This window comes from Charadrius vociferus, unplaced genomic scaffold (genome assembly GCF_000708025.1).
Source record: "Charadrius vociferus isolate BGI_N301 unplaced genomic scaffold, ASM70802v2 scaffold260, whole genome shotgun sequence".
NCBI classification, from domain to species: domain Eukaryota; kingdom Metazoa; phylum Chordata; class Aves; order Charadriiformes; family Charadriidae; genus Charadrius; species Charadrius vociferus.
This window is the reverse complement of record NW_009646410.1, coordinates 1098151-1111021: the sequence shown is the minus strand read 5'-3', so window position 1 is coordinate 1111021 and position 12871 is coordinate 1098151. Positions and strand designations below refer to the sequence as shown.

At 44.1% G+C, this 12871-nt stretch overlaps 1 protein-coding gene across 1 annotated transcript in view; it reads left to right on the top strand.

The window, feature by feature from the left end:
- Window positions 1-1170: 1170 nt before the first annotated feature.
- TMEM104 (transmembrane protein 104) overlaps window positions 1171-12871 on the top strand; it is a 41406-nt gene continuing 29705 nt past the window's right edge. The window contains exons 1-7 of the mRNA XM_009879602.1: window positions 1171-1215; window positions 3230-3351; window positions 5259-5340; window positions 6280-6379; window positions 6793-6873; window positions 11351-11450; window positions 12266-12374. Coding sequence (XP_009877904.1) covers window positions 1171-1215; window positions 3230-3351; window positions 5259-5340; window positions 6280-6379; window positions 6793-6873; window positions 11351-11450; window positions 12266-12374 — 639 coding nt within the window. The remainder of the gene's footprint in view (window positions 1216-3229; window positions 3352-5258; window positions 5341-6279; window positions 6380-6792; window positions 6874-11350; window positions 11451-12265; window positions 12375-12871) is intronic.

Below are 12871 nucleotides of genomic sequence, written 5' to 3'. Positions count from 1 at the left end.
TGGGGGGGGGGGTGGGGCGAGCAGCGCAGCTGGCTGGCGGGGGAGGGCAGGCCCGGGAGGGAGCCGGAAAGTGTCAGGCCAGGGGGGCTTTGGAGGCCTCGGTGGGCTGCGGCCCCTGAGGTAGGTCTCCTCCCGGGCTGGGGTGGGTGCCCCGTCCGTGTGCCGGAGGTGTCTGTTAGCGTGCCTGTGGTCGGTCTTGCTGACTTGTCTTGATTTGTTGGGGTTGGCTCCGGTGTCTTGAGTCGAGGTCTGTTATAAAAGAAGATGTTTGGCCTCTCTTTCTGAGGGCTGGTCTAGTTATGACCACAGTGAGCTCTGCTGCCTGATTGATCTCTGTCATCTAGCGTGTGTGCGTGTAAGCTTATGAACCATTTGGTTTTTTTGGTAGTGCTCTTAGCTTGTGAAGTTTGTGCTAATACTTTGTCCCAGTTGGTATGGCCAAGTAGGAGCGTGTGTAGAAGTATGAGGAATTTGATAAAGCTCTTAAACAATTCAGCTATGCATAATTGCTTATATACTCTGAAACCTTTTACAATGCTTGGGTTCTTCCTCTCCCCTGTAGTTTTTCTAAGACATTGAGTTCCCCAAATAATTCTGCTTTGAAAATCTTGGTACATGTAAAAAAACTTCTTGTTTGTCTGCTTTTTTTTCATAGGTCCAGTATTTTCATTTGCTTGTTTCTTTACTTGAGATGATGAAGAGACACTTTAGGCTGGTTGTTTTTTTTTTGCTGCTTTGATTTGCAGGAGGCACGTGGTCTCTAAGAGTAGTAGCTGCATGAGAAGCAGTGGTATGGGATCATCCTTAAGGCAGGCATTCTTCTTGAGCTTTTAGTGTCTGAAATGGCCCCTCTGGTGAGTTTGGTCATCGAGTGCTCTGAAAGGGCAAAGACTTTGGCTACTTTTAAACTAGTTTAACAGGTACAAGAACTTTTCAGTAGAGTCTTGAACCAAGTGTGCCGGTGAGTGGGGTATATCTGTCCAAAGTGCAAGATCATGCTGAAATCTTCTTTTGTTCAAACATTACAAGACTGATGTCCAAAAGCAGACTTGTGAGTTCCTCCTTTTTCCAACAAAGCTAACACAACTTTGTGATGATTCCTAGGTTAAAGGCAATAGAAGTTGAAAACACTCTCCTTGCTTTGCTCCGAGCCTCCCCACTGTCTCCAACATGGCTGGTGGCATTACTGACACAGGAGAGCTTTACTCTCCCTATGTAAGTACTGCTGTTTGTGGTTTTCCTCACAAGACTTTAAAAAAACCTCTCAATGTTGTGCTTCCCTTTCCTACTTCCCCATGGATGCAACATCAGTGTTTCAAGAGATGATGGAGGTCAAAGAGTACTTAAAAAATTGCTTAATACTTGTAGTTGGTGGGTTTTTTTTACATCACAGATCATTTTATATACTGTGAAGAGACAATGTCTGCTTAAGGCATAGTTCTAAAAATGTTAAAAAGAGCTTCATGTCCCATACCAGCTTTTGCATCCTTCTACCCACTTTCCTTACATTTTGTTCATGTTTTCATCAACCCAAATTGTCACATGAAGGTAGCATAAACAGGGAAAGCATGTGACACAGAAACTATCCCGCTTTACTTCTCTCTTTTGACTTTAAGAAATTCAGAGGGAAATGTTATATAAAGTTTACTTATTTGTAGCTGTTGTAGTAATTTGTTTTATAACTTTATAATTTGTTCACTTATAACCAGTAATCAAGATGTTTCTTCCTTGTAATGTGGTGTCCTGTGCAACTGCAGAGCCAATTACTGCTTTACATGTTACTGGAAATACTGGTTTTCATAGCTGCAGGTGTTCGTATAGTGTCAGCTCTTAAAAACAATGCTCTGCAAACATTATTTTTTTTTTTCTGAAGTGAACTCCCTAAATATAGAACCAGTCCTGAAATCTGTGTGTTGGCTTCCAAATGCTTTAATACTTTCATCCCCATGTTAACGACTGAATTTAGAAGAACTGGATATTAGGCTGCAGAAATAGGTCACAACTGAGAAAACAGAGAACAAGACAGTAACTGGGTTGTCTGGACTCTAAAGGATTAGCATCACCTGCTTTTATGTTGTTATGTTAATGTTGTATGAATTTCCTAGAGTCTAATCTCAAAGGCTGTGACTCTCTCCTCATTCCCTGAAGATGTCTAGCCAGACTGAAAATACAAGCACCATTCTCATCTCTGTCTGCTTGACCAAAGTCAAGGAAAATCACCTGAGGTGTTTTTTCAAGAGTCCTTCACTGAAGAGTGAGTCATGGCCCTGGACACTTGAATTGTGCTCAGGGAATGACAGCTGTGCCAGCTGAATGAAAAGAACTTTCCTGCAAGCTGCAATGCCTAATTATTTTTTTTCTGTTTTTTTTTTCATCCTTCTGGGAGACCCATCAAAAGATAAATTTGCTGTGCTTATGTCAGTGAATGTAGGGCAGCAGTGCTCGCAGCTTCTCTAGGGAATAGTTCTCCTGATACTAATTGCTCCACACCCAGAAAAGTGTACTCAGATGCAGTTCTTTACTGGCTCTCCTCTAGAGAGACTGACCTATATGAAAAAAACCAAACTTCAGGGCAATTTTTGATCTTGAATTCAGCTAAGTTTATAATCGGGGTGGGGTGGGGAGGAGAGGAGTGTCCTGTCCAGGTGCACAGTTGTCTTTTACCCCTGGGCAGAAAAAAACTCATTGCCAGAGAGGATAAAATCCTTTCCCTTCCAGAAGTAAAAGCCCTTCAGAGTGTGCTCAGCTGCCTGCTGGTAAAATGTCAAGCAGGCTTTGAATTAAAATTCTGTTTGGATATTTCCTGCTTGACTAAGAATAAAGAACAACAAGAAATTCTGGAAGGTAACCTGCGTACATAGTCATAACTGCTTAGGTTCAGGTCAGAAAATAAGGAGAGACCCCAATCCACAGTGTAGACCCTTCTGGTAGAAGACATTGGATTTGAAAACAAACAACAAAAAGATCACATGCTTTCTAACTTTAAAAGTTGGAAAGAAAATAGCTTAAAAGAAGTAATTAGAAAACTAGAGAGGAATATCAGTTTCTCCAGAAATGTGCTGACACTTACTTGGTTCTCTTTGGTTGTCAATCCCCTCTTATATTCATTTCTAGTATGGACTTGCTCAAGGATTGCTCTCTCCATTTAAATCAGTATGCATGTGAAGTGTCTTGGACGATCTCTGGTGCAGCTGCAAACTCTCACCTTGGATTATGTGGATGATTGCAGGTTGGTCTGGTTTACATGTTCAACCTCATCGTTGGGACAGGAGCCCTAACCATGCCAAAGGCCTTTGCGACAGCAGGGTGGCTCGTCAGCCTCGTTCTCCTAATGTTCCTGGGATTTATGAGGTAGGATGTATGTGTCTTTAGGAGGTTTGGGGGTGGAGCTGGAAGGACAGCGCTAAGACTGTTGCTTCTTTTCTGAGTGATCCTGTCCCTCTGCAGCATGAGCTTTGGTCTCTGCAGTTGTGTTGCCTGTGGACCTTATTTGGAGGGATGCATTTTCTGATGTAGCAATATGGTGCTACACCCCATCTCCTGACTGATGGGAAAGACATTTTTTCCAGTCCATAGTCTTCTGGGACCTTTCTGCCAGCTTCCTTTTTTGCCACTGTCTTCCCTGTGGATATATCCTATGGTTGCCTCTGTCACAGATCAATTCCTCAAACACTAACCAGGTCAATGGTGATACGGGTTCATTTCTCTGCTTTATGACTTGCAGATGTGATGCAGACCTGTTGTGTTAGTTTTCTCTTGGCTTTTGGTAATGCTCTGGGCAGCTGCAAGAGTGTCAGGAAGACAAATTACTGTATAGCTGGGCCTATCTTATTCCCCTCACACACCTTTGCTGCTCGAGACCTTGGAACCGGTCTCATGATTTTCACGCTGGCTGGCCATGAGCTTCTGCCCAGATGTCTCCTTGCTGGAGCAGCAGGTGGAGCTGAAGGCTGTTGATACAGCACTGATGTCTAAGTAGCTATTAATAGAATTGCCATCTTCTGGTGGAATGTGAATCCCTGCTTGCTTCTTGCTTGGTTTTAAAATAAAATAAACCAAAATTCCCTCCTGCTCTTTGTAAGAATGGAATTTAGAAGTTCCTGTCTTGTTGGTAACCAGCTCTGTTGGCCTGAATGTGCCTTTAATTTGGAGGCAGTGTGTTTTGGATCTGTAAGGTGCTGCTACATGGAGGTACTGAACGGTCAGTACTGACTAGTAATGCTTGTAAGTTCCCCACCTCAAAGCTGTATGCTGCAAAGGCTTGGTAAAGCGTAAACTGTGGGAGCTTTGGAAGCAATTCCTTTTAGATGCATTAGTTTAAAAGTGTAAATTCGATGTGTAAAACTTAAAACCAGTCTTCAAGGTCAGCAGAAGAGCACAAGCCTCCAAACTTGTGTACCAAAACTGCACCAGATTAAAATGAGAAAATGCAGCTCAAAGTACTGCCTGCCTTGGGAGCTGCGTTGCCCTGTTGCTTTTGTTCTGGTGCTTGTGATTTCCTTGTGCCTGCTGGGGACCCTTCAGTGCAAGAAAAGTCTATACGGAAATTGCTACATGTGTCTTAGAACAGGGCTGCTTTCTTTTCATTTGAGCTTGATAAGTGAATCCAGTTCTTGAAGCAGTGAGAAAGCACTTTAAAGCCTTTAATAAGATTGATTTGAAGTTGGGGGTTTTTATTATAGGACTGTTTTTAGCTGGCATAATGATATTCCTTCCATTGGTGGTTCTCACTGTCTCCCTAGACAGCTTTTCCCTTGACCTCCAGCAAAGTGTATTTACATGCATGTGTTATCTGCCCCTTGGTCTTGTATTGCTGCTTTGCTTCTGATGCCATTTGCAAGATGCTTTAAGGGTCCATAGTATATTTGCCACAGGCCTTAATAGATAAGCTTCACAGTAGTACTGTGCTAGTCCTAGGCCCTAGAAAGAGGAGGGTCCTCTTGCCTTCTTCAACCCACAGAAACACTAGGAAGGTGCCTTCCGGGTATCTGAAGTGTTTTCTTGTATGTGAAGGCATCTTATATTTTACTGCGTTTTGTGGCCTGTGTGAACACCTTAATCTCGAGGACAGAAGGGAGCAGCAAACTGAGATAGAACACCGTACCAAAAAACGTGGTGTGGGGCAGGGGGGGAGTTGCTGAAAGGTGATTCTGGTTGGTTTGTTTGTTTGCTCGCTCCTACAAACAGATGAAAATAATTCTCCATCTCTGTTCAGTGGCAGTTCTTGACTGTTATTGATATAAATTTAATTCCTCTAGCTATATGACTACAACCTTTGTGGTAGAAGCCATGGCTGCTGCAAATGCCCAGCTGCGATGGAAGAGAATGGAAAAACGCAAGGTTTGTGTGGGCTTTAATTTTCCATTTTTTTCTTGTTCTTTTATCCTGTAGGACTTGCCTGAGATTCCTCTGCATCTTTGCCTTGCCTCATTAGTAACTCTAAAGGAATAAATTTCTACTGTACTTAACTTTGCCGTATAAAATATGGCTGTTAGTTCCCTGTAGGGTTGCTCATTAAAGACAGGATTTTCTGCTCCTGCTTTGAAAAATCTCTTGAGCTGTTCACATTCCTTACTGATTGTGCTCTCCTTGCCCAGAAGCGCTGCTCAGTGAATGTGGAGAGGTGGCAGCCAATATATTGGTGCTGTTTGGAGTGTGCTGAGGTCTATAAATCCTTACTGATCTCAGGTAATTTAACTGGGACAGCCTGGAATGTCCTTGCTGTCACTTGGGCTGCATCCCAGGGAGTGGACAGTCCTGAAGTATGTCCTTGCTGTAAAATTCACTTCCGTCTTTTTGGATCCTGGCTTTAGTGGCTTTTCTGGATCAGTATGAGGCATAATTGTTTGCACCGATTTAGATTGCTGCCTGTATATTAGTGGGTTGGAGTTATGAGATAGAAGTATCTGTTCTAACTGGTGAAAAGTATATACGTTTGGATTTTTTTTTTACCAGTTCTGCAGGTCTGCCAGAAGTTTAACTTCCGTGTGCCACGTATCACTACGTGAATTGGGCACTGTTGCAGTGTGCATGACATGCTAAGGCAGCAGAGCCTGTCACTGACTTTAACCTGCTCTGCTAGTGCCCTCTTCTGCTCTCCACAGCATCCCAAGCCCTGGCCAAGGGTTCCCTGGTATTGCCTTTGCTTCGCGTCCTGCCCATCCCTGTTTGGGCCCTTTGTTTGAGTTTCTGGAAGTGAGAGTGTGACACTGGTGGTGCCACAGCCTGTACTGTGGGTAGCAGACATCTCAGCAGTAGTCTGGTCTTTTCTTCCAGGAGGATGATGAGGATGAGGATTCTTCTTCTGGAGTATCTGACACTGATGTTCTTCTCCAAGATGGCTACGAGCGAGCAGAGACACGACCTATCCTGTCAGTTCGTAAGTACCCAGTTCATGCTTTCACTGGATCCAAGATCTCTTCTCTTCAGACAGTGTCACAGAGGGCTCCAGCAAGTGGAGCAGGACTCTTCTGTCCATTTTGCGCTCAATTCCACGGGTTCACATCCCTAAGTCCTTAGCACTTGCGAGATAAGACTCATTGAGAATTCAGTTCACCTTCTACAGTCTGATAAAGATCTTTTCCTTCTAGGTCACTAAGATGAGAACATCTTACTTTGAAAACACATTTAAACAAACTTCAGCAGAGTAATTGGACCAGTGACTCTGCAGCTGTGGAGTCGTATATACTGTCCTTCAAGCTGTTGCTAGAGCCTCTTGAGTGTGTTCAGATAGTATGGCCTCTGGGTTTGTTGGAGGGACTTGTTGAAATGCTTCTTATTTTCAACTTGCAGAGAGACGTGGCTCACCCAATATCTTTGAAATTACTGAGAGGGTGGAAATGGGCCAGATGGCTTCCATGTTCTTCAATAAAGGTAAGTGATTCACATTTTCAAAAGTCCCTTCAGGTCTTCCTGCACATTGTGTGTGTGTATGGCTTTTCCTTAAGTTTGTGTGCTTCTCAGTGTGGGTTTGCATCCTGAGTTTGTGATGATTCCACCCCAAAGTGTCACTTCTGTCTGTGGACTGTAGTCATCCCCCTATGTAGTGTTTCTACAACGAGTATTTATGGGCCACGTGGGTCGAAACCTGCATGAAGGGGAGGGTGCTGTGGTCTTAGCAGAACTAGCCAAAATACTGCAGGTTAAGGGCCAAGTTTCTTGAGGCAGGTAAGTGTAAGTCAGTGCCTCTTCTGTCTGCCTTTAACCTAACTCTGAACCACATCTATCCTCTGATCTTTGCTGTCTGAAGCAGTCAAGCCCAGCTGTAGTGTTTGCTAGTTCCATCTTTGTAGCATTTGAGAATAAGGTGTTTGGGCTTCCCTAAACCCTGTAAGTATCAGTCTGAAGGAGGGAGACTTCTGGGGAGAGCTTCTGAGAATTGCCTGCGTCTGGGGAGTCATCAGGAGAGCTGCTGGGACGTGAACTGCTGAGAGGGTCCCTGGTGTGCGTATGATAGGCAGATCTCTTGTCTTTTTGCTTTTAAATGTCTCCTGTATGCCAGGGAACAAACTTGTAACTCTATTGCAATAACACCATATCCATTCCTGGATATGACAGAAATGCAAACTACAATGTTAGGTATCCTTAAACTGGTAAAACAGTGAATTTGAAATGCTCTGCAGAGCCAGAAAATCATCAGACACTATGGTTGTGCAGTTTTGAGCCTGTCAGGCCCCATTTCTTGTGGAAAGTGACATTTTCTCTCGTTCACTGGCCACCTACAAAGACATGATGGGCTGGTTTTTTCCATTACATTACATCAGCTTTATGCCAGTGTAAGACTGTTGCCTCTGAGGGACAGCTGGCCTTAAGGAGTGAAGATTCTCTGAACTATATTATTGCTGATTTTAAAGTCCAATTGAGAAAACTTTTTAATTTCCCTGCATGCCTTTTCAGGGCCTTTGTAGATTTAAACCACAAAGGACTGTCAAAATAATCCACCTTGGACCGGGCTGCTGCTTTTCCAGGCATAGAAGAGGAGAGGTGATATGAGTGTGGGTTGGAGACTCGGAAATGTCTTGTTCCTAGTCTTGCCTGTAGCTCTGGGTTGCTCTGACTTTAAGCAAGTTTTCTTGCTTGTATGCTTTGCCATCGGTAAAACACTGTGAACACTTCCCTATCTTGCAGTCATCCTCATGGGACTAATATTTGGGAAGCGCTCTGAGAGCGAGCACCATGTAACAGCTTAGCAGCATTGCTGAGTATTCAGCTGTAGAGGCCTGTTGAGCTGCAGGAGGCAGAGTGCCCCCATAAACAAGTTCCAGAAGGTGCTGCTTTGCATGTGCTTCACAGGGGGAGATGGCAACGACCGCTCAAGCCAGCCAGGCGTTGGGCAGTTGCCTTCTAGACCTCTCTGCTTTGCTGCCGACTGCTGCTCAGCCAGTAGAGGGTGCTGGAAATGCATGTCCTCTTTCCCGTCAGGCACTTAGGTACACTTCCTAGCAAAGCGATATAAACTGCTTAGGACTCTAAATCTTAATCCCTCTTCTTAATGTTGCTTTAGCCAGAGTTATCTGATTTCTGTGTTAGGGATCCTCCCCAGGACCTACTCGGCCCGATACAAGGGGATGAATCTCTCTGCAGGAAGGCAGCTGGAACAGCTGCAGACTATAGCTTGAAACAACTTATGACTTCCAGATGAGATGAGGTACACCTAGCAAAGGGTCTGGGGCTGCTGTAACTAATTTGCTGCTTTCCCTTCCTCTGTGCTCTGTAATGAGGCTCTGTCCTTATACTGTTGCTGAGGTTTAGTTCAGAGACAGCCTCTGGTCTGCTGAGCAGTTGCAGAGAGGACACAAGTACCTTCCTCTGCAGATCCTTGAAGAAGTGTTTCCTTCTGATGGCTGCACAGAAAGGTCTTCAATAAAGGCTGCTGCTCAGTGACCAGTTGCTAATGCCTAGGGCTGAGAAACTGGGCCACACGTGGTAATTCCCATCTTCAAGCACCAACCTCTGCAGTTTCACGGCTAGCAAATGTCTGGGTGGGGTTTTGTTCACAATATATGAAGTACGGATCCAAACCCAAGGTGTCTTTACAGCCTTCAGAGGGAAGGCTGGTGGAAGCTTTGCAGTAGACCTCAAAGCCTCCGATTTCTAGCGAGTTCTCTGCTCCTTTCTCTTGACTGATTTTTATTTTCAACAATCTGACAGGAGTGGATTCTGCAGTCCTGGGAGGTACGCTGGGGATAAATCTCAATTTCAGACTGTGTGCTTTCTTAAAGGGAGCTGCCTTAGGTTTAGGCTGTGAAGGGTCTGTATGCTCTTTCAAAAGAGCTGGCTCTGAAGAGCTGTGTTTTTTTGTTGGTTTTTTTTCTTTTTTAATTTGCAATATTGGGTGCTTTCTTCTGGGACCGAGCAGTCATTTACTGCAATAATGGATTCTAAGCACATCTATCATACTGCTTCTCCACAGGAAGTCATTGATTATTTTTTTTCACCCCCGTTTTGTGTCCAGTAATGAAAGTATTGATCAGGGAGGGTCAGTAGCAGTTTATAAAAGGACTGACGCTAAAGTCTTCCTGCCTGTGAGAGCATGAGTTTGGGAGAGGACTGTCACCTGGACTTCCCACAGACAGAGAAGTTAGCACTGGAATGTGGGTATAGTGTGTGCTGGTGGGTACCTGGTGGTGCTGCTGTGGATTAGCTGGTCGTCTTAGCCTTATTTTGTGTGTGGGTGACAGCTAAGGCCTGAGATGAGTATCAGATCCTCAAAACAGAATCTAAATCTGAGTCTGTCTAGTCCTGGGCTCAGTGTGTCTTGCAGCTTCTGTCCTATGACATTGTCAGATACTTGTTATAATCATCGACCCTTTCTAATAGGAAACTGGAGAAAACTGATAGGTAGCTTGTTGCCATCTTCAGAACAATGCAGAGACTCCTTAACTGTGAAGCCATCTTAAATCTTTCACAGAGGAGGAAAACAAGGGGGAACTACATGAAATGATCTGACAATTTCTGCAAGATCTCCATTTGTCTGTTTAGACAAACCAGGAACAGCTCTAGTGTGCTTAGCGTGCTGCCTTACAGAAGCAGGGAAGTTTTCTTGCTACTTTCCCAATACAGCTTTTTTTTTTTTGAATGTTTTATGCAAAGTAGGCTCAGCACATTAAATAATTTATTTAAATGAAGAATACCTATTTCCTGACATCCAGAGATCCAGGGGCAGTATGATGGCAAAACATGGTAAAACTTGGGATATGCAGGCACTGTAGAAATATTAGTCCACGTTCCTGCAGCAGTGCTTCCCTTGTTTGATAGTTCTCCATGCGAGGCGTGGAGAGGCGAATTGATTTGCCCAAGCTGCATTAGGATTAAGCATCTGGTGGCATCACAACTTGAAAGTATGAGCAGATTCCTTGAGCTGTTTTCCTTCAATGTCAACTTCCTGAATGTAACAAATCTGAGGCTTTTTTTTTTTTGTAGCTCACCTGTCTCTGAACTAAAATATGTTCCAGTTTGGTTTTGCTTGGTGAGATTTATACTGACTTGCTTGGAAGAAAAGAATCCTGGGGTCTCATCAAGCATTTCTTTATCCCTGCAGATTTTAGCCTTCCACAGCAGTGTCTCCTTGTGCCCCAGTAAGGCTGTTCTGTGCACCCAATTAACTTGTGTAAGACATTTTTTAATCTCATAGGTGAAGGGAGGATAAGCTTTAAAAAAAAAAAAAAAAAAGAAAAAAAGAAAAAAACACCCAAGAAAACAGTATGGGGCAGAAACAGCATACACTGTGGCACAGGGTGTTAAGAGGGCTGCAGAAACAGAGGTTTAAAGCTTTGCAGGTTTGAACCTTGGCTCAATTTGCTGATGGTAAGAAATCTCCTGAATCAGGTCCACTTCAACCCTGGGGAACCTGAGTTCTGTGGGGCCAAATCGGTAATGGGAAAGTCCTGCAGATTTGCAAGCAGAGGGTTTGGAATCGGCAGAGGACTAAAAGCATCTTCTCTCTTCATTTCACTGTTCATCAAGCTGTGCTCACACCAAGTCTGTGAGCATCAGCTAGATGTTTGCCTGTGGCTGTTCCAAGTTGACAGCTTCATCTGGAAGGTGACTTATGTGGGACCTGTTGATCTTGACCAATGACTGGAGGACGGGCTTGACCTAGAGGGTGTAGCATCAGGGCCAGGTATTGAAGGAGGTAGAGTTGAGCTCGGAGGCACCTCATGTCCCATCAGTCCCTGTGCTGTGGCTCAGTTCCCTAAGCTGCTGGTGTGACCAAGGGTGGAGTTTGCTGCAGAAAGAAGTAAACTATGGAGGCAAATGTTGGTTTCTTTTTAAGACCTTGAAAAATGTTTGTGTATTTGAAGTGCAGGGTTCAATACAGGGTTCTGTACAGTATTTCCTTTTCCTGCAGTGGGTGTCAACCTATTCTATTTCTGCATAATTATCTACCTCTATGGGGACCTGGCAATCTACGCAGCGGCTGTACCGGTCTCTCTCATGCAAGTGACCTGGTAAGTGTGCTTACTGCTCTGGTGTTGCATGCTGACAGAGAAGAGGGTAGGCTCTTGGATTTGATGGGGTGATAAGTCTGACTGGGATCAGCTCTACTTTCTGAAGAACAGAGTGGAGAAATGACTCAAAGACAGCTCATCACTTGTGGGTGGGAAGGTGAAGTTGTTCTATATTCCCCACCCAAGTGCCTGCTGCCTGCCTGAAAAGTAGCTGACCTGATTTCAGATGAGTCCTCAGGTGTGAAGTACTTCCAGCTTCAGCACCTTGCAGACACAGGACTTGTTGCTCAATACCTGTTGGTATCAAACCTGTGGTTTGATTGCCATACTCTGCGCAGTATTTTAGCATCTCTGTCTCTTTGGGTAAGAGCTGAGGGGTGTGATGCTTACCAAGCCTGTGACCAGTGAGTGGTGACGTTACATGGACTTAGCTCTGGACTGAGACCAGTTTCTTTCTCAAAAAATAGATAATGAAAGAGATTGGTTTGATCAAAACTGTACTGGGCTGGATTTGGACTCCTGACCTGGAAATGGAAAATTGCAGTGATCCATACACGATGTAAACTTGCTAGCTTGACAACTAAAAGACCAAACTTGTAAATAACTGTACGCAATCCAGGAATTTGACTTTAAATGTGTGGTACTCAGTGACTTGCAGTGTTACACAGTCCAGAAAATATCAGGAGGGAGAGTGTTCAGCAAGGGAGGGGAGAAATGGACGCTTCAGATCTCTGATCGTTTGTCTTGAATGCAGGAGCGGGGAAGACATCTGCTAGGAGTTAATTACTGTCTTTTGTTTCTCCCTCCTTTCCCAGCAGTGCCACTGGCAACCATTCTTGCAGTGTTGGAGATGGCACAAAGTATAATGATACAGACAAGTGCTGGGGGCCAATTCGACGGATTGATGCTTACAGACTGTATCTGGTGAGTTTCTGAAACCGGGATGACCATTATTTCCATTTAAACTTCTAGTGTGTAGGGTTGTCTGTTTTTTTTCAAGTAGAGGTGATGTGGCTCAAGTGAACAAGAGAGGCATGAAGCTTTTGGTTCATTCTGACCTTATTGGCCAAATACCTCCTCTCTCTTCTTGGTGACGTGGCTGTGTTTCAGTTTGGTGGCCATCAGAGTAATCCTTATGATTTTGAGTTTAAGTAGAGTTCTGTCCTTCTTGTTGTGTAGCTTTATATTGCTTAAGCAGGTGATACGTCCATGCCAAAGGGTGGGATTTTTCAGTGGCTGGCTAAGTAATTGTTGCTTTGAGGTAATTGCTGTCAGTATACTCGAATATATTAAGCTCTCTTGAGTGTATTTTTCATGCAAATAAAACTGTTTATGCTGCAGGAGAATCTGCTTTTTGAGAGATGATGGAAACAGCCCACTTAAACAACATCCAGTGCTATATGCTGCTTTAGTAATAGCTT